This window comes from Doryrhamphus excisus, chromosome 19 (assembly GCF_030265055.1).
Source record: "Doryrhamphus excisus isolate RoL2022-K1 chromosome 19, RoL_Dexc_1.0, whole genome shotgun sequence".
NCBI classification, from domain to species: Eukaryota; Metazoa; Chordata; class Actinopteri; order Syngnathiformes; family Syngnathidae; genus Doryrhamphus; species Doryrhamphus excisus.
Genome location: NC_080484.1, coordinates 13111791 through 13130477, shown reverse-complemented (window position 1 = coordinate 13130477; position 18687 = coordinate 13111791). Strand labels below are relative to the sequence as shown.

Here is an 18687-nt window from a genome sequence, read left to right as displayed (position 1 = left end):
GGATGACGGACTCGAGCCGCTTGTGACCAGATACTGGTTCAGGGTATCATCTGTTGGCTGAAGCCGAGAGTGAAGCCACGGTACGTCGTGGTGGGCTGTCTCGCTTTGTGCTCATTTTCCAGCCTCTGAGAGAATGTAAACACCACCAGAACTGTGTGTGACCATGTCAACAAGCCAAAAGGTTGGACTCACAAAGGACCACCGCGGTCGGGAAACATCTGAGGACCCCCTTGGGAGTTATTTCTAGCAGCCAGGCTTGTGGGGTTGTCCGGGTCGAGGTCGGGGGGGGGCCTGCTGAGGATGACATCCACAGGGCCGTGCCAGCAAACAAGCCGTTTGTAGCAGTCAGGTCCGGCAAATAAATACAGGAAATGAGCCGCATGCCAACATCTGTCATGTGTTTTCGGGAAATAAACTTATGCTGATAACATCTCACGGCCATTTTGAAAGTTGTACAAGAACAAGAACATTGTCAGGAGAGTGCAGACCTCTACCAAGGCTCAGCAACAGTGCCAAATAGCCACAACTCTCTCCAGATGCTTCTTCAAGTGTTGTGCTGTTATTCTAACACACAGCACTAAGTATCAGTTGTTGTTATTCCACCCCAGTCTGGTAGGTGGCAGTAATGAGCAGTACAACGTGATGGAGAAATGCCAAACACTGATTGTTGTGTGGATTAGCATTTCATCCAGGATCCATACAAATAATTAGAGTAGCTGGACATGCACAATAGTGGTGGGCAAAACTGTTCATTTCAGTGAATCAGATTATTCAGTAAAAAGATCCGTTCATTTCAGTCAATTGGTCGTTAGCCTGTGATCTCCCCCTGCGTAAAGACCCGTTCAGCCGTGTCGAGTCAGTCCATTCACTCATGTTGACGTTCGTTCCGACTCAACTGTCATTTACAACTGAACGAACTAAACGGGTATTTTAGGGGTGGTGACCTTGTTGATTTTGTTCACAAAAAAGAAGTAGTTCTTTTGACCCGTTCGTTCATGACCGACACACCACTAATGCACAAGTACATTATTTTTAGGATAACATTTACTATGTGGAAATATAATACACATGTTTTCAAGACAATATCCAAAAAACATCAAGATTTGTGATTTATAACACGAGTTTACACGTCAAATACCTTTTTAGCTAGCTACAAGCCGCAGTCACACAGATTATGTTGTTATGATTGGTTACTTGTTGCTAGGCGGAATTCTTTACTTAATCATAACTTTCCTAATGACAAAATGAGCAAATATTTACTAGGTGTAGAGTAAGCACTCATTTATGGTGGCTAATTGCTTCCAGACCTGACCGTGATATGGGAATCCCACAAAGTAGGGTTCAATATTAATAAATGAAATATTTTCATATTTTGATGGCATAGAAACCCGTTCACAATACCCGTTTAGGACATAAAATTGACATATTTTAAAAATAAATCATTATTTATAGAGGCTAGCCAGTTGTGTACAAGTGGTGCATTCAAAGACCAATTTACCCCCGGACAACCCAATGGCAAGCCCCTCCCCCTCCGTTATATCCACGCCTGACACATGTTCGCCCGCACGGAAGGGCTTTGGAAGCATTTGAAGAAGAAGAAGAAGGAGCGTAGAAAAGAAGGAGAGAACGCTGAAGGAATACTTAGAAATATTTTCCCACAAAGACGTGTTTGTGTGACTCATCACCGGACCCAGAAGGCAACAGTTTGCTGCGGTGGATTTCGTGTTTTGTTGGCTTTTAAGAAATCAACATTTTGACGCGAAACCACGGACGACGAGGGTTTTTTTTGTTTTGTTTTTTTTTACGCACAGCCAGTCTGGAAGAAGGACGTGACGACGGCAGCTCCTGTAGGTGTATTCTTCCAACTTGGTCGACTTTGGAGTCATTAAAAGTGGGCGCTTTTTGCAGAGCTTTTTTGATGAAGTGGTAAAAAGTGTTGAGGTTGGCAGCTGAGGGAGAAAGTGGTGACATTGGAGTCTGCAGCATGCATGCATGCATGCATGTATGCATGCATGTTGGATGTGCAAAAAAGTGTGGATGCTTGCAGCCTTCGCAAGGGAAGATGGAGATGTCTTCGGTCCAGACTGCATCCTCTAACGGTCCTCCCTGCCTAATGGACCACTGACCCCGGCAGTTCTTCGTGTAAAAGGTAAGTAACAACACTCACTGTGCTGACTGAACAATGCACAAAGCATCTCTTCTACAGCGCCTGTTTATACATATTTCATCTTCTTCAATATTGCATGCACGACTAAAAGCCTATTCATTATTTCTCAGCACTTGGCGGTATTTACTCATCTTGAGAGAGTCCACCGGGGTACATGATACACTATCTGGTCACGTCATTAGGCAGCCCTCATGTCATGTAACACCGGCATCAACAAATCTGCATTAACTCCAGATCAGAAAGTTAACTTTTGGGGGGTTAACTGACGAAAAGAGAGTTTAGAGCAGCGGTCTCAAACACGCGGCCCGTGGGCCAAATGTGGCCCGCAGGACACTAGTTTGAGGCCCCCGCCTTGATATGAAAGTTTAATGTTAGTTTGATATGGATGCTGTATGGTATCATGTACCCAGAAAAAATTATTACGTTTGATTAATGTTCATGTTAAAGGTTAAATAACTGTTAATAGTTATTCTCCCTATCCGTGTGGAAGTGGTACGTTTTTGGCTATTTAAGTTTAAAGGAAATAACTTGAAGGCTACCGTTTAGGTCGCTAGCTCTCTAGTTTGCGAGTTAGCATGTGTCTCAAGACCCTGCAGTTGCGCAATATGTTGTAAATAAAAAGAGTATAAATGTGACTATAGTCGTGTTTTGTCATGTCTACAGGGCTCTAATAATGCTTTGTTCATTTCAATCTGAAAAAAATAATTTGTCTACCCACCAACTATATGTGGTTTCTTAAGTTTTTATTATTTGCTGTTTTATTATTATATTTATTTATTACTGATTGCTTGATTTATTTTCTTTATTCTTGATTTGTTTATTTATTTTTCATCTTATTTTGTGCAGAAAAATAAAAATTAAGATATTTGAGAACAGAATAGCATGTGCCACACATCAGCGTATTCCGGGACAAGAAATGGAATAACTGAATACAACATTCTCTTATTGTTTCTAGCATAAATAGAACACTTTTGCGAGATAACATTAAACTTTTGCAATTATTGCGAGATCTCGCAACATTATATTCCCCCCAGGGGCTGTGTTTTTTTTATAACACAAATGCTAGCCATCATACAACGACAACACACATTTTATCCACTTGTAGGGATATTTTGGAGAAAGAAATAGCCATTCATTACGATATTGACATCGCACATCATACTGAGAGCTGTTTGTAAATATTCAGTTGGTTCATTTATTGCTGGAAATTGTTTCTAGATAAGCCGTGATAAGTTAATTTCCACAAAGTAGGATTAATAAACAAGATCTTTTTATCGAAAAAACAGTTTACGATAATCTAAATACAGTTTCAAGCATTGTTAGAGCCCTTTAGACATGAAATAACACCCCTATAGTCACATTTACATACATGTACTACAAGGTTTAACATCTAATCATTAGACAAATGGATCATGACTTGCAGACCATTATTCAGAAATTCCATCCGTCCATTTTCCATGTTGCTTATCGTCACTAAGGTCGTGGGGGTATGCTGGAGCCTATCCCAGCTGACTTTGGGCAAGAGGCAGGGTAGACCCTGGACTGGTCCCCAGCCAATCACAGGTCACATTTCATAATTTGTCCCTGGCAAAAACGTTTTGCTTGATGGCGGCCATGTTTTTCAAGCAATCTTGCTCAAATTTGGCACACGTGCGCTTACCCGTCTCTTCAAAGTCTGTTCCGAATCTGGTGGCATTTCAACTAGACAGCGTAAAGTTACGGTGGCCGTTTGGTAGAGCTGTGTGAGAAATTTTAATGACATGCGTTTGTGATGGCGTCTCGTATCAGCCGTCTGTGGCTTTACAGATGCCACCAGGGTAAGGTTCAGAGGTCATCACTGCAGGCTTGTTTGCAACCGTCCTTCCATGGTCAACTATCCATCCCTCCTCCTCTTCCTCCTCCGCAAGTAAAAAAGAACAGTAAAGTGTACAGAGTGTTCTCAGCGAGGTCAAACGGGAGCTTTTAACGACGCGTGAGATGCTACTGCTTCTACGTGGATGAAATTTTTGGCGGCCAAATTCTTCATTTAAGGAAGTCAACAGGTGACGTGACATTTTTAAATGCAAGTGTTGGAGAAAACAACAACCAGGGGACAGTTTTGTGTCAGGATGGAGTGTGGGTGACTGACAGAATGAGTAATCCCTGCTGGAATCCACACACACACACACACACACACACGCTTGGCATGATTCTGCATGTGATGATTCAATTCCAGATTCAATGGAGTGCAAAGAGACAGTCAGTCACAGCTAAAAGATGCCAGACGTTAAAGACACACACACACATCTGAAGGCATGCATCATCAATGGAACAAGGAGCTTTCTAAAAAGGTTGCTGAGGAACGTACGCTGGTGAAATAAAAAGAAAAAAGGCTGGGAGGGAGAAGACAAAATGACATCTTTTCCTGACGAGTGACTCACCCCTGGAGGAGGAGGCCAACAAGAGAGAGAGAGAGAGAAAGATGCGCGCCGCCCTTCCCGGCCCCGGCGCTTCACCCTTTGATTGGGACGCCCCCGTGATGATGCTCCTCCCGGCTTTCCTGACAAACGATAGACGGGTTCTGGAGGGGGAATGGCTGGCTGCAATATAAATAGACACGTGTAAGCTGTGCATATACACACAAGGATTTCATTTGCACTATTTCAGTCATGCCTTTTCCGTCAAGTTGCTGGAAAAGCCAGACGCGAGCAGGAAAACATACCAAGTTGTCTGAAAAAAAAAATGTTATAGAACACCAGAAGACGGGCATGGACCACAACGTATCCTTTCAGGCATCCAGCTACTCTTTATGATATTTTACTTAAAAAAGTAAATGGCCCCCGGACTACATTTTGGACACCCCTAGTCTATGCACATAGCTATTTAGCTTCCTCCGTCGCAATCGAACAATGGCAATTTATAAGTGACTGGAAGGGTTTTATTGCAAATGTGGATGTAAAATCGGAGGAGAATGTCAACGTCAAGCTAGGATAAGCGTTTGGGTGGGGGTCAAAAATAGAAATTTTTATTGGTGTCTCCATTGCTGGCATTTTTTGCCATTTGCGGGTGGTCTCACACGTAGCCCCTACGAATAGCAGAGACCTTCTGAGAGCTGTCATGTAGAGGTACGGTATACGTATACAGGAATTAAAAAATGGAAAGGAAAATCTTCTCTATCTTTGACCACATGGTCATTTATGGATATTTAAGTTTAATGCAACAACACTGCTGCTATTGTAATAAAAAATAAACAAATCAGGAGGTTGCCTACAGCCACAGATGTTAATGTGAGTGTTAATTGGAGACCTTTGCTGTTATTTAGCAGTTGTAATGGTTTTATTTCATTTGAACATGCATCAGATTACCATTGAATGCATCACATAATCAGTTCACAGTTCCACATGTCCGAAAGGAGTAGGAAGAAGCAAAGCTTATTAAATCCTACCCCTCCATCTGGTACTTTTACAATCACTAACTGTTACATTTGTTCACTTCCTGCTTTCCTAATATAGTTTAAGTTTTATTTTATTTTATATGAGCATCCAATGACATCATGGGTACCATAGTAAGTGTCAATATAGTGATATATATAGCACATCATGACTGGTTCAATACTCTTCATCCTTGTATTTAGCAAACATCAACTGCTTGTATTGTTTCTTGAATTGGCTCATCGTTGTGCATTGTTTGAGGGTCTTACTCAATTGTGATATTGGATCTATGAGAAAAATGCCAACAACAAAACACCTCCCAGCTAATAAAATGGACAAGGTTATTTAAGAAGTTATGCAGCCAATTTCTTGAGGTGAAAGAGACGTTATTATATTATACAGAAAACCTCGGATATATCGGAAATTCGCACACAACGGACAGATAAAAAAGAACCAATTTTTCTGTAATGCATTTCCAATAAAAATTCATTGCATATATCGGATTTTTTATAACAGATTTGGCCTATTTCGGACAAAATCTCCAGTCCTGTTCCAATGCATTTCCATTAAATTTCCCTCGCATATATCGGATGGCCGCATCGTGGCACTCCGATTCGCCGAATTGTGACAGGCCGCTATACGACGTCATTTGCAGCGTTTGCAGCGTTGCCTGCGCGTCCAGGTACATTGGAAACATAGTCAAGGAAGTGCCTTTTTATAACGGATAAAATCCGATTTACACATATACCGGATATAAATCCGATATATGCGTAAAACAGACATTTTCCGGTATACGCATATAACGGATTTCGCTTATATCGGACAAAACCAGTGGGAACAATTGAATCCGATATATCCGAGGTTTACTGTATATTTAAAGTTTCATGTCCATTTCATCCTTCTCAGGAAGTCATGTCTTCATAACTCAAATATCTTCTCCAACTAAGCCTTTTACCTCCAAAGCCCGCCGGAAGCGTGTCAGGTGACCTTACCAACCACAACAAGGATTGTGTATTCGTCCGGGCAGGCCAAAAAGCCATCTTTGACGCCTTAGTATTTCGCTTAGTCAGCCTGGTTTCAAGTGAAAACACAGGTTGGCGTGTTAAATGACTTCCACTGTTGCCACACATCCAAGGGCGATGCATCCGCTGTTCCATACGGTGTGAAAGGCATACCTGTGCTCACAGCTGGCAGTTGCCATAGAAACGTGTCACCTAGCAGCAGCGGCAGCTTCGAAAACGGGCCGTGCATCATGTGACGTCCGTTATAGATCAAAAAGCATCTCCTTGTGCGTCTTCTGTGGCAGAGAAAAGCGCTGTGGGCCACGGTGATTTGGTGATCAGTGGGGAGTTAGCTTCCTTGCGTTGCCACAGCCACTGGAAGGGTTTTATTGCAAACGTTGATGGGAAATCAGAGGAGAATGTCAACATCAAGGGGCAGGAGTGTGGCATGTGTCAGCTACGGGTCCCAAATGGCCACGCATCACACACTCTTATTGTTTTTGGTTTTAGTTTTCCTGTTAAATACTATTTTTTCAAATGTGTTGGGGGCCACTTTGGATTACCCAGCATGTAATAAATATTACTATTTACTAATCCGACACAGTGTGGATGCCGAAATCCAAATCCCGGGAGCGTTCCTGTGTCATTAACACCCCCTCGAGCGCTCCTAGTTAGCGGGTGTGAGGCGTTGGTTTGAGTGTTGTCTTGTCGTCAGGCATCTGATGTGCTATGACAGCTCTTTGAGACACCTAAAGTAGACATGCACTTGTCACAGTAATGGAGAAGTTTTCTACTCCCGCTCCTTTAAAAAGTAAAGGTGCTGCACCGCACAATACAAATGAACTCCCTTTTCTTGACGCATACTTGACTGGTGAGGAAAGGAAGTCATTGTCCTTGTGTAATTCTACATCTGTGGCAAAGCCTTTCTTTTTCTTTGCTGTGCAGCACCACGAAGATGACTGACATGGAAAAGGCATTAAAATGTGAGACGGAGACATGAGAGAGCGAGTGGGCGGAGGAAATATTTGGTCTTTTGTGCGACTCCCAGTTCTGATTGGTAAATGTGCAAAGAAGGTAAAGTGACAAAAAGAACACTAATTACATTTGAGAGAGTTTAAAAATAGATCCGTGTGGGGAGCATAAAGCGGAATAGATTGAAAACATTCCTCCACGACTCATCCTGCAAGGGGAAAGTGGGAACCAAAATGGTCACCCTGGTTGTTGGACGCCAGCTACGGTGGCGCTAATCTTCTTAGCGCTTCAAACGGGACAATGCTAATGTCCATGCCATCTGAGATTAAACAAGCATTTAAACCCAAATGAAGGACGTGCTCAAAATAGACATGTTTGTTTTTAAGCCCTCTGACATTTGAATAACTATTCATATCCCAGATGAGGGCAGCTGGTGATGATTCAGATTCACTGGAATGCTATGTTAAGATACCGCCATCAATATGTAAACAATCAATAACACTGATCCTGTTTCCCTACGCCTTTGTCATATTGATTTATATCAAAAATCATTACCACAAGAAAACTCTTTCTAGAGGAGAAATGGGTGCTGTAAGAAAAACGTCACTGTCATGTTAGCAATGTATTTTTCATGACCTCCTTTCCGAGGCTTCGCTACACGTCTCATAATAAAGTCAGTCAGTGTGATCATGTGATTTTTCATCAGCGAATGAGCTAACTTAGCAGGATGTTGCTGTGAAGTCATGAGATGGACGAACACAGCTCATTAGCATTAAAGCTACAGACACACATCCTCACTTTTAAACATGTCTGAATTTCAATATCAAGGCTACTGTACATTTTGGACAACATATTTCCAATACGCTATTGTGGGACCTTTCAGACATATTTGAAATTGTTGAAAGATGCTAGAAAATGGGCAGAACTAAGACATTTTGCTGAACAACAACTGTCCTACAAATGACTGCCAATAAATGATATTATCAACATTATTTTTTCAAAAGTAAAGAGCATATATGGCAAAATTAAAGTACACCATATAAAAAAGAATACACTTTGATTTTTCAGGAGTATTTCACATTTGAATTGGAATGTAAAAAGAAAAATTACAGAAGCTAGGTATGACGTCTGGCGTCACACGGAACCGCATGAGCAATCCAAAGGTGGTGGTGACAAAGCATACCCATGCGGGAACAATGCGTGTTTGGGGCATAATGCATGTACACTAGACATAAACAGTACTCGGAGCGCGGCATTTCGTGCCTATGCGCAGTGCACAAATTGGTCTCCATGCATTGCCGGAGGGAACTTGCGGGACACTGTGGAGGCAAACTTGGCCCAAGTGTCCTCAGAATCCACAATATGGGAGTAGATTAAGCAAGGTCACTACCTTGTGTTTTTCCCATGTGTCTGTCCAGGTCTAAGTATGACAGCCGCAGCGGGTGTGCTAACAGGCTTGGCAAAGCTAAAGCGCCAAGACTCGGCCCGCTCTCAGCAACGGCCCATCCCGCCCACATCAGGGGGCCTGAGCACTGGCGCCTCGGAGGGTGCTCCAAGGTACTTCTTGCACATCCATCAGAGAGTCAAGCTATTGATGTTGTGTTTGTTTAATATTATTTCTACAGGAAACGTAAGCGGCGTGCGGATGTTGTGGTCGTGCGCGGCAGGTTGCGCCTCTACTCTGCATCGGGGTTCTTCCTCCTCTTAGGCTTGGTCATCCTGGCAGTAGGGATTGGCATGGCCACACTGGGCTACTGGCCACAAAGCGAAAGCTCATCCTCAGGTCAGCCCCCGCCTGGAGGAGGATCTAAGACGCAAGCTGGCAGGGGAGCCAAAGCGTCCGACCGGGGAGACGCCAGCGATGCCAGAGTGACTGCTGCAGCAGATGACGCCACGGGGAACACCAGCACAAGTGGAAATGTGGAAGGTAATTTGACTCGCAGGTTTTGGTTTGTTTATTTGACAAAGTGTGAAGAGGATGAGTCACTGTCTGCATGCAGGTTCGCCTTCCAAGCAACCGGGGGGCGCTCTGACGCGTTTCCTGGAGCAGCATCGCCACTCTGAGAGGATGAAGATGCTCGGGCCCTTCACCATGGGAATAGGGATTTTTATCTTCATCTGCGCCAATGCTATTCTCCATGAAAACAGAGACAGAGAGACAAAGGTGGGCTTGAGATCCACAATCCTCCCATCAGTCATTTAGTCTAAAGGAGCAAGTGCAATGAGTCTTGAATGGAGAGGGGTTTCCACGACTCGACTGGCAACTTGTTTGTTACAGGACGTAGTTTCTTTAGTGACTGTAGTCGTCTGAAAGCAAACTTTATTCCAAGCTGATCATCGGCTCTTGCCGTTCTGTTCTTCTTCGTGCTGTGTCGTAGATCATCCACATGCGAGACATGTACTCCACAGTCATCGACATCCATCGTCTGCGGCAGAGGGAGCACAAGCAGCACCTCCAGAACAACAACATCTATGCAAGAGAAGATCTCCGAGCCTTCGGCGCCGATTACAACCCTCTACTGGACTTCTCTTGGGTTGGAGGCGGAGGGGTCTCCATGGAGGAGGAGGTACTGCTGGGTGAGGAGGAGGTGGAGCGGCAGAGGGAGCAGATCAAGTTGGACTGTAGCTTCGCTGGGTTGTTGGCGCCGCTCTACAAAGATCGGGCTTTCCCTGGTTTGGGTGCATCGGACTCGGTGCGCCCTCAGTGGTCAGTGGATGGGGACGGCGAGAAGGGAGGACACCACGCTCGCTCCATCGTGTCCTCCTCCATCTCGGCATTTACACTCCCTGTTATTAAACTAAACAACTGTGTTATCGACGAGCCCGACATGGAGGCTATTACCGAGGAGGAGGCAGGAGGACACAGGAGAGACGGTGAGATGTCACAACCTCTCAGCGCCATGGAGTCTTTGGCGGTTCCGGTGGCGTCTGTTGCTAAGGCCTCCAAACCACCGGGCCTGCACCGGAGTAATTCCGCATCCTTCGCCTCATCCTCCTCCGCCCGCTCGTCAGCGTCTTCATCCTCCTTGTCTCCAGCTCCGTCCTCTACCTCCGGCTGCTGGCTGTCCCCCGGAGCAGCCAGAGCCGACTTTGGCTCTAACTCCTCCCTGCACATGCTCAGCAGCCACTCCAAGTCTCTAGACCTGGAACGCAGGCCCAGCATGCTCAGCGTGCACCAGGAGCAGCAGCGCAAACACCCCAGCTGGCCCCGCCTGGACCGCAGCACCAGCAGCCGCAGCATCGCCAAAGGCTACACTCGGTTGGAGGACAGAGAGGACCACGGGGAGCGCCACATGGATGCGGCGGCGCCTGCCGCGGCCAAGCATGACTACAGCAAGCGAGAGAAGCTTCTAATGATATCGAGGTCGCACAACAATCTGAGCTTCGAGCACGACGAGTCGAGCGGCGGTGGTGGCGCGCTGAAGAGGGGCAGCTCCGAGACCCGGTTCTGAGGTGTTCAAAGAACTTGTTTTGTGCTTGTTTGTAAAGCAAATGGCGGGCTTTTTGGGACAAGCTGCACTTTGCAGGGAAGCAACTCAAAAGATACTTGAAAGTAGAGCTGGAGAAGAGCTTCGGCAGGAACACAAGCAGGGCGCAGGTTTTTGGGTCAACGCCGTTCTGCTACAAAAGGCTTTGAAAGTAGATTTTTTTTGTAGAAGTGTTATTCAATAAAAGGTGGCAAGCTGTCATTTCTAGCAAGGTCAGTGGAAGTTATTTTGTAAGCCAGGTCTGGTCACAATAAATGAAGGGCAAAACTAGCACTCCTACAAAGCTGAGCAACCTTAGTTAGGATCGGCACCGGCAAAGATCCTTCAGGGCAGCATTTGCATATCAAAATATGGGAAATAGGAGAAAAGAAGGGATTTTCATTCATTCCCATTTTTTCATGGGAGGTAAAAATACAGGAAGGAGACAATGGCGCCAACTCACCACCAGCTGCGCCCATCTCTTCACCCGAGAGTCCAAAACATATGGCTTCGAGTCCAACAACACGACTACGAAATCGACCATTGAACTGCGGCCCAGGGTGCCTTGATGCCAAGTCCACATGTGGACTCTCCGAGTTGGGGATGAGAACCTGCCCCAAGTGGAGAAGCTCAAGTATAATGAAGGAAAGAATATCAACAGTGGGATTGGTGCGGCGTCTGCAGTGATGCGGACTCTGCATCCGTTCACTGTGGTGAAGAGGGAGCAGAACCATGTTCCAACCCTCATCCATGGTCATGAGCTTTGGGTCGTGACCAAAAGGACAAGATCGTGGGTACAAGCGAATCAGAATCAGTTTTCTCCGTAGGGGGGTTGGGCTCTCCCGTAGAGATGAAGTGAGAGGCAACCAGAAGACACTCAGAGTAGAAGTTTTAGAGGAGGAAGTTTTTGAGGTGGCTCCCGGTAGGAGGCCTCGGGGAAGGTCCAGGACACATACTGGCCTGGGAACACCTCGGCATGTGCCAGGAAGAAGAGAAGAGGAAGAGATTGGAAGAGGTGGGCCAGGGCACGGTATGATTGCTGTTGATTGATTGTTCTTCATGATAACCAACACACATCATCACAGCAACACACTTGTGAACTATAGGTGGATAAATGCGTGTTGGATAAAAATCGTTTCATTCTTCATTTCACTCCTAAGAATCTCCATTTAGATACAAGGTTGTGTTTGCAAAAAGTGCTTTTTCCTCTTCCGTTCCATCCAGTGTGTTTTGTCAGCAACAATGCTGTATGTCTTCCGTTTAATGGCACCCATGAATGCTTTTAACAGTTTAAACAGTCCCCAGTCAAAGCACAAGAAGTGCAAGAATGAGCTCAATGAATCGTTGATGTCTTGAATAAACACTTTTTCATGGAAACCTGCATTGCTGCATGGAAAATACTACTTACTCCTACTTTCAGGAATTCTACATAAGAGCAAAGGACGGGTGAGTCATGATTAATCAGCACTCAGCTGTGTCTGATACACACACACACACACACACACTGAAGCATGAAATACGTGCACACAATTCAGAAGCAGGCAGCGGATGACGCGGTGTTGTCGTCAGGTGTAACCGTGGGAACAGCTTCTAAAAGACTTTGTGTATTTCATTCAATGACTGAATATGAAGAATCTGCTACTACGTAGTACTACTACCACTAGTGCTACCGCTGTTACATTCAAGGCACAAAACTTCAGATACTTCCTTCCCGTAACCATGTTCTGGTTGCTAAGCGCATCATCCTAACACAGATGGCGAGTAATCAAGTGGTCCATGTGGAACACAACGTGCAAAAGACAGCGCTCCTGTCATATAGAAGATCTTTGAAGCAGTAGATTGAGGAAAAACAGCAGTGTTGCGGTCATATTGATGGTCTTTGACTCATGTTATTGCAAGAGGTCCTAAAAAAACAGCAGAGCCAAATCATTTTGTCATTTGTCAACAAAGGAATAAGCACAGGTACCTCTATGAGGGTTTATATGACGAGATGAAACTACAGTAAATCCCAACGGATCACATGTTTCTAGACACCTTGATGGAAAAAAGGAATGACTTTGAAGGCGTGGGATACAGGTGAGACCTCCCCAGCGTGAACCGACAGAATTGATTTTTATTTCTTTCATGTCTCTGGGTAATAAGGCGGTGCTTTATTGTGGGCTGCTCGGTCCTACCCTGCACACGGCAGCAGCAGGAGGTGTGGGCAGTTGGCTGACATGATAACGAACAAGCTAATTACTCCAAAGCATCAGCATGGGAGTGAATGGATGTAGTGAAGTGTGGTACAACACTGCTGCAAAGATGATGGTAGTAGTTGGGAATATTTGTTTTAACGGTATTTCAATGATAATCCAAAAAATTAGGGTTCATTTCATAACAATCCTGCATTATCTACAGTCAGGATGTCATCGGCTTCACAGATATGGAGTTTTAGCTTGTATTTAGCTTGTATCAAACACGCTAATACACACGCTAACCCTGTTTCTGTGCCTCAGCTCTGGAATATTCAGCTTTAACAGTCTATAGTCTCCACTTTACTGCAGTCTTACATTTTACTGCTGCCCGCAGTCTCCCCTCGGATAAAATGAGCGTGAAATAACAGCACATTTTGTACTTGGATTGACTTAAACGGGCGTAGAGGAACGGCACAGCAACTGCTTTGGATTTAGTGGAGCACGGGGAGGATTAATAAGCAAACAAGTGTAATTTCTGAAGGCTGATTTAAATGCGGCCATAAATAGCCACACGGGCATCTGTCTGTGATTTTATTTCTCCGCAGGCGCCTCATGTGACACACTGACAACACTCCTCATCACTTTGCACCAACTCCAGACCAATTAAGCAGAAAAGTCAGCATCCCTGCCGCATGGGAGGAAGACCCTCGCGGTGACAATTCCACACATGTGTGTGTGTGTGTTTGCATGACTACAGGGCATCAGTGGGAGTGCCCGACTAGTTGCCATGGCAGCCTGCGCATGGCGGAAAAGTTTATGTCACATGTGCAAAACAGCGGGGTGGACACGTCAGGAAAGGTCAACACAATTCATGTACAGTATGTGACACACACACACACACACACACACAGTGATGGGGTGGACTAAAGGGATGTTGTATGAATATATTAATGAATGCGTTCATATCTAAATATAGATAGTGGGGGATGCTCCCATGTTGTCATACCTTGCTCGTCTTGGGGCACGTTGTGAGATGGAGTACAAGATGAAGGCTTCTTCAGACCTTGCCAACCTTCAAGTCACTGAAATATCCTGAAAGATCAAAAGGTGTGATATTGAGGTTAAAAACATGTGATGTCTGAAAATGGTAATGGTAAGGGTTGCGTTCAAAGACACCATGTAACTGATGTTGAATTGACGTGTGTTGAGTGTAGATGTTTAAAGATTAAAGAGTTACAGCATGTTACGTTATATACCACATTGACGACTGTAATTGGATGTACACAATTTCTGATGGAAAAAATGGATTCCCTTAATGTCGACTTGGGTTAGACTCAGACCTTCTGGGACGACTAAGGGATGAAGACTAAGGTTCCACTTTATATGTAAAAAGTGCTGTACCATGGCACTTCTTGGAGACACACACACAGAGTTCTTCCCTGGGGGGGGTTATTAAACCCTGCTAAGCTGTCTAAAGTCCAGCATTAAGGCGAGCACGCTTCCAATACGCTATGGTGGCACCTCTGACACCATCAGTAAGGTTCTCTATTGAAGAGCATGTGCGTGATGCGAGTGCATGGGCTCATTCAATGGGTATGGATGCAGTTGACAGGTGAAATCTAGATTCATCTTGATGCGTTTGTGGGTATCGGTAAAATCCGATTCGAGAGCCGTTTTATTAATGTTAAACTGCACCCCATAAGCTGTTCCTCAGGTGCATTGAATGCACCATCATTATTTCGCATTTTGTATTGAATACGGACAGAAGCCGTGAGGCACATACAACTATTAATAAAACAGCATGGTATGTTTGGAAACACTACAGATTCGCAAAGAGCGACAGAAAGCTCGACAAAACGTCCGTCATTTGCAAAGAATGCCACACAACGGCAGCATGACAAACATGCAGACCCCCTTAAAAAGGGGACACCACAACACGGACAAGTCTACCGCCAACCCCCAACTGTTGGAAGTGTCACTTTAATTTTGTTGTTGCTGCGTACTGTATTTTTTACAGCAGTAATTATTGTTTAATTGTTTTACTCCAAGGCTGCACGGTGTTCAAGTGGTTCGCGCACAGACCTCACAGCTAGGAGACCCGAGTTCAATCCCACCCTCGGCCATGTCTGTGTGGAGTTTGCATGTTCTCCCCGTGCATGCGTGGGTTTTCTCCGTGTACTCCGGTTTCTTCCCACATTCCAAAAACATGCTAGGTTAATTGGTGACTCCAAATTGTCCATAGGTATGAATGCGAGTGTGAATGGTTGTTTGTCTATATGTGCCCTGTGATTGGCTGGCCACCAGTCCAGGGTGCACCCGGCCTCTCGGCTAAAGACAGCTGGGATAGGCTCCAGCAACCCCCGTGACCCTCATGAAGATAAGCGTTAGAAAATGAATGAATGAATGTTTTACTGCCAAGTGCGTACGTATAAGGAATAAAGCCAAATCCTTTTTGTGGTAACCATACTGAATTCCATTTTTCCCTTTGCTTATTTGCATCATGTTGAATTGCATCATATCACAAGAAATCGGATCGCATTGATTTGAACTAAATGATTATCGCATCGTATCGCCATAAAATTCCATGTATCGTTAAAGTATCGTATCGCTGGCAGTGCATCGAGATGTGTATCGAATATCGTTCTCAGTGCTGACATTCACACCCCTACTTGGTGTGTATGTGCAGATTTGGAGACAACTTGTGACCCTTGGGCCAACCGTAATGAGAAGCAGGATGTCTATGGACCATGTAAGCATGTCTTCTGCTGTCTCATGAGGCATCCATGCTCGCTCGTTTTCTCCAACTCTGCCAGGCGAGTTCATCCCCCCATCCTCTTGTCTGCCTTTCAATTACTAACTACCTCTCTCTCTCTCCCTCTCTCGCCCTCCCTCCTGTACGTCTGTGATCCTCTTGCTGCTCTCCCGCTCGCCTTCTCTTTTCCTCCTATCATGTCTGCTTTGTTATACAAGATAGGAGACTCCAGCTCCAAGAAGAAGCAGCGAGCTGGAAGCCATGCTGCTTCAGTATAATGCTTGGAATGACAATCGGCAGAGGACAGGCGGCCTCACAACAACACAATGGGACACACAAGCACAAAGATTATATACAAGTGAGTCAAAATGCTTCTGTGTGAGTTCAACTTCCGACGCCCCCCCCTTCTCTTGCATACCCTGCGGGCCCAGGCATCATCCACCCACTCACCCAATCAAGCAGAGGCATCCTTCATCTCTGGTAAGGAGCCAATTAAATGAGCCGGGCTGCAAGGAGCGACCTCTGGCCACGTCTTGCCTTGATTTGTCTTTTTTTGGTCTCCATTAGAGGCCGTGTCTCCAGGAGATCATGTCAGACATGTGTGATGAAGATTTTTGTACATTGCCAAGTGGCGTCGTCACACGAGCCAATCAAACACAACATTTCCATTCTGCTGGTGTAAATGGTGCATATTTTATCTAAAGCCACATGAATTATACACAAACGCATTGCACAATAGCTCCATCCCATCCCTGTCTGCACTTTTGCCCATTCAAGTCTTGATTTGACTTCAAAGCCTCCGTTTCACCCCTTCTATGCCTCCGCTTCCACTCCCCGTGCCGTCATTCCGCTCGCTTTTGAAATGCTCCATGGCTTCCCCCTAAAGCCTCTCCCAGATGTGTAATGAATGGCAGGATTACCGATGCTAAAGGTATTCTTTAAGGGATCATTAGTTCGGGGGTAAGGAAACCAAGCATACTGAGAATACGCTTTGCTGCATAGTCATACGGGGTCTTGAAGGCGGGGGAACTTTTTCCATTTAATCAGGAATAAAGTCTATAGTCAGAAATGAAGACAAAGGTGCTCCATGGTAACACTAGTCAAAGATCCTATATTTAGCAGCAGGGTGCTTCTGTTTTTACATTCTGCTGGTTTTAAGGATGTACTGCACAAAATGCTAGCCGGAGCTAGTCTGAGATCCCGAGCTCACTTGCTAACAAACTTCCATTTCACATGATAGTTGTACCAAATGCTCTGCCCCCTCCCCAACTGAGCACACAACAAACTTCATCAGCCACCTGAAACGTCATTGCTGAAAAGTGCAAAAGGTTTGCCAGAGACCTCCGTGGCGTCACAGCAGTTGCTCTGAGCATGTACCCGAATGTAGTGCACTCTGCTGGGCCACAGCAGGTGGCTCCTTCCCCTCTATACTCTGGTTGTCCTGGTAGTCGTGATGTGCCAGTAGCGATGTCATGATCTTTGACAAATCAACAGGTACACTTGGTCAGTTTGTTGGAGTCCTTCTCAATATCCAGGTGTGCACAAACTTCTAAAAGGTTATGGGTACCACATGGTCTGGAGAAGCAGAAGGTATCAGTGTCATATATCTTGCGTCTCTAGAATTGACCCTTTATTTTGTCTTCACATTGCTAACTGTTTAAATTTAAACATGGCAGGCTGAAAGGAACATTTGTACGTCTTATTTCTCTTCCAGCACCCTGGCTGTATTTCCTTGTTCTTTTTTTCTCCAGTGTTTTTGTACTCTAACCAGCATTTCTGAGTGTTTGATCTCAAGCCCACTTGTAATAATGTGAGGAAGCTGTAATAAAGGCTGCTATGATATGAAGCCTGCCTCATGAAACCACCGCATCTGGCCTGGTGATGCTGATTTGTTGCCGTAGCAACAGAATTAGCCGCCCACATCCGCTGTTGTTTTTTTTCCTGTTTTATTACCCATCTCGCCCTGAGTTTTAATCCAGCTTGAAGGGGCTTTGCAGGAGTTAATGCTCCTTTCAGTCTGCCAGACATCTCCCACGTGTCAATCAAAGCTTAATTAGTGGACGCCTGCCACGTCCACCTCTCACTAACAGAATGGCCAAATTAAATGAACAGATGCCTCGGTATTTCTTTCCTGTTACTTGATGTCTCACGCGTCCATCACACCCACCATCCTTCCTCACCTCACTCACTCACTCTCCTGGCATCATGTCTCAAGTCCGTGTCTCCAGCCTTCTGTCCACACTTCAGTATCGTCATCGTCACAATCATGGATGTCCCATGGAGAGGGGGAATGTGGAGGGCAATGGTGTCTCTGTTTCCCTCCGTGTCTCTGATGTGATTACATTTAAATTTGTCTTGCCTCTCGCCCAACACCGTCTGCATGGCACCGTGCTGAAGGGCGTCTCGGGCTTCAAAATGCTGCCTGCCTGGAGTGTAAACAGGCGTGGGGCGGGAGGAAGGAGGGAAATCAAAGTGTTGTTCTAAGCAGAGATGAATCGAGGCATCATTGACTCTGATCGTGTTTAACAGGCGCAGGAAGCAAACTTCTTCAAACGCTGCTCGCACATAACTTGGATTGACCTTGAATCTTTCATTTTCTCACATCAACTATCTTCTCATACGGTGGTAAAAAGCAAAGAACAAAGACCAACAAAGAACCTCGCCAGCCAGTCTATGGCTTAAAAATCAGCAGATCATGTTGTGACCTAGGCTGTTACGGACCTCCCTCGGCCCAAATGAAGGTT

General features: G+C 45.1%; 2 protein-coding genes across 4 annotated transcripts in view; one reads left to right on the top strand and one right to left on the bottom strand.

Annotated features, from left to right (window-relative positions):
• tmem244 (transmembrane protein 244) overlaps positions 1-18687 on the bottom strand; it is a 31342-nt gene that overhangs the window by 6341 nt on the left and 6314 nt on the right. For 2 of the 3 annotated variants that reach the window (XM_058057475.1, XM_058057474.1), the window contains exon 4: positions 4588-4746. The exons of the other annotated variant lie outside the window; for it this stretch is intronic. In XM_058057475.1, the coding sequence (XP_057913458.1) occupies positions 4588-4746 (159 nt within the window). The remainder of the gene's footprint in view (positions 1-4587; positions 4747-18687) is intronic. 3 annotated transcript variants of the gene reach the window in all.
• tmem200a (transmembrane protein 200A) lies at positions 1538-12400 on the top strand. The gene is made up of 5 exons (XM_058057468.1): positions 1538-2149; positions 8969-9107; positions 9176-9477; positions 9551-9714; positions 9929-12400. The coding sequence occupies exons 2-5, from the start codon at positions 8977-8979 to the stop codon at positions 11000-11002; spliced, it is 1671 nt and encodes a 556-aa protein (XP_057913451.1). The 5' UTR covers positions 1538-2149; positions 8969-8976; the 3' UTR covers positions 11003-12400.

What these genes read in the sequence shown, in the direction of transcription:
- tmem200a (XM_058057468.1), top strand. Translation starts at nt 8,977, where the DNA reads ATGACAGCCGCAGCGGGTGTGCTAACAGGCTTGGCAAAGCTAAAGCGC. An exon ending in GCCTCGGAGGGTGCTCCAAG is followed by an intron (nt 9,108 to 9,175) that starts GTACTTCTTGCA and finishes TTATTTCTACAG; the next exon opens with GAAACGTAAGCGGCGTGCGG. An exon ending in CACAAGTGGAAATGTGGAAG is followed by an intron (nt 9,478 to 9,550) that starts GTAATTTGACTC and finishes GTCTGCATGCAG; the next exon opens with GTTCGCCTTCCAAGCAACCG.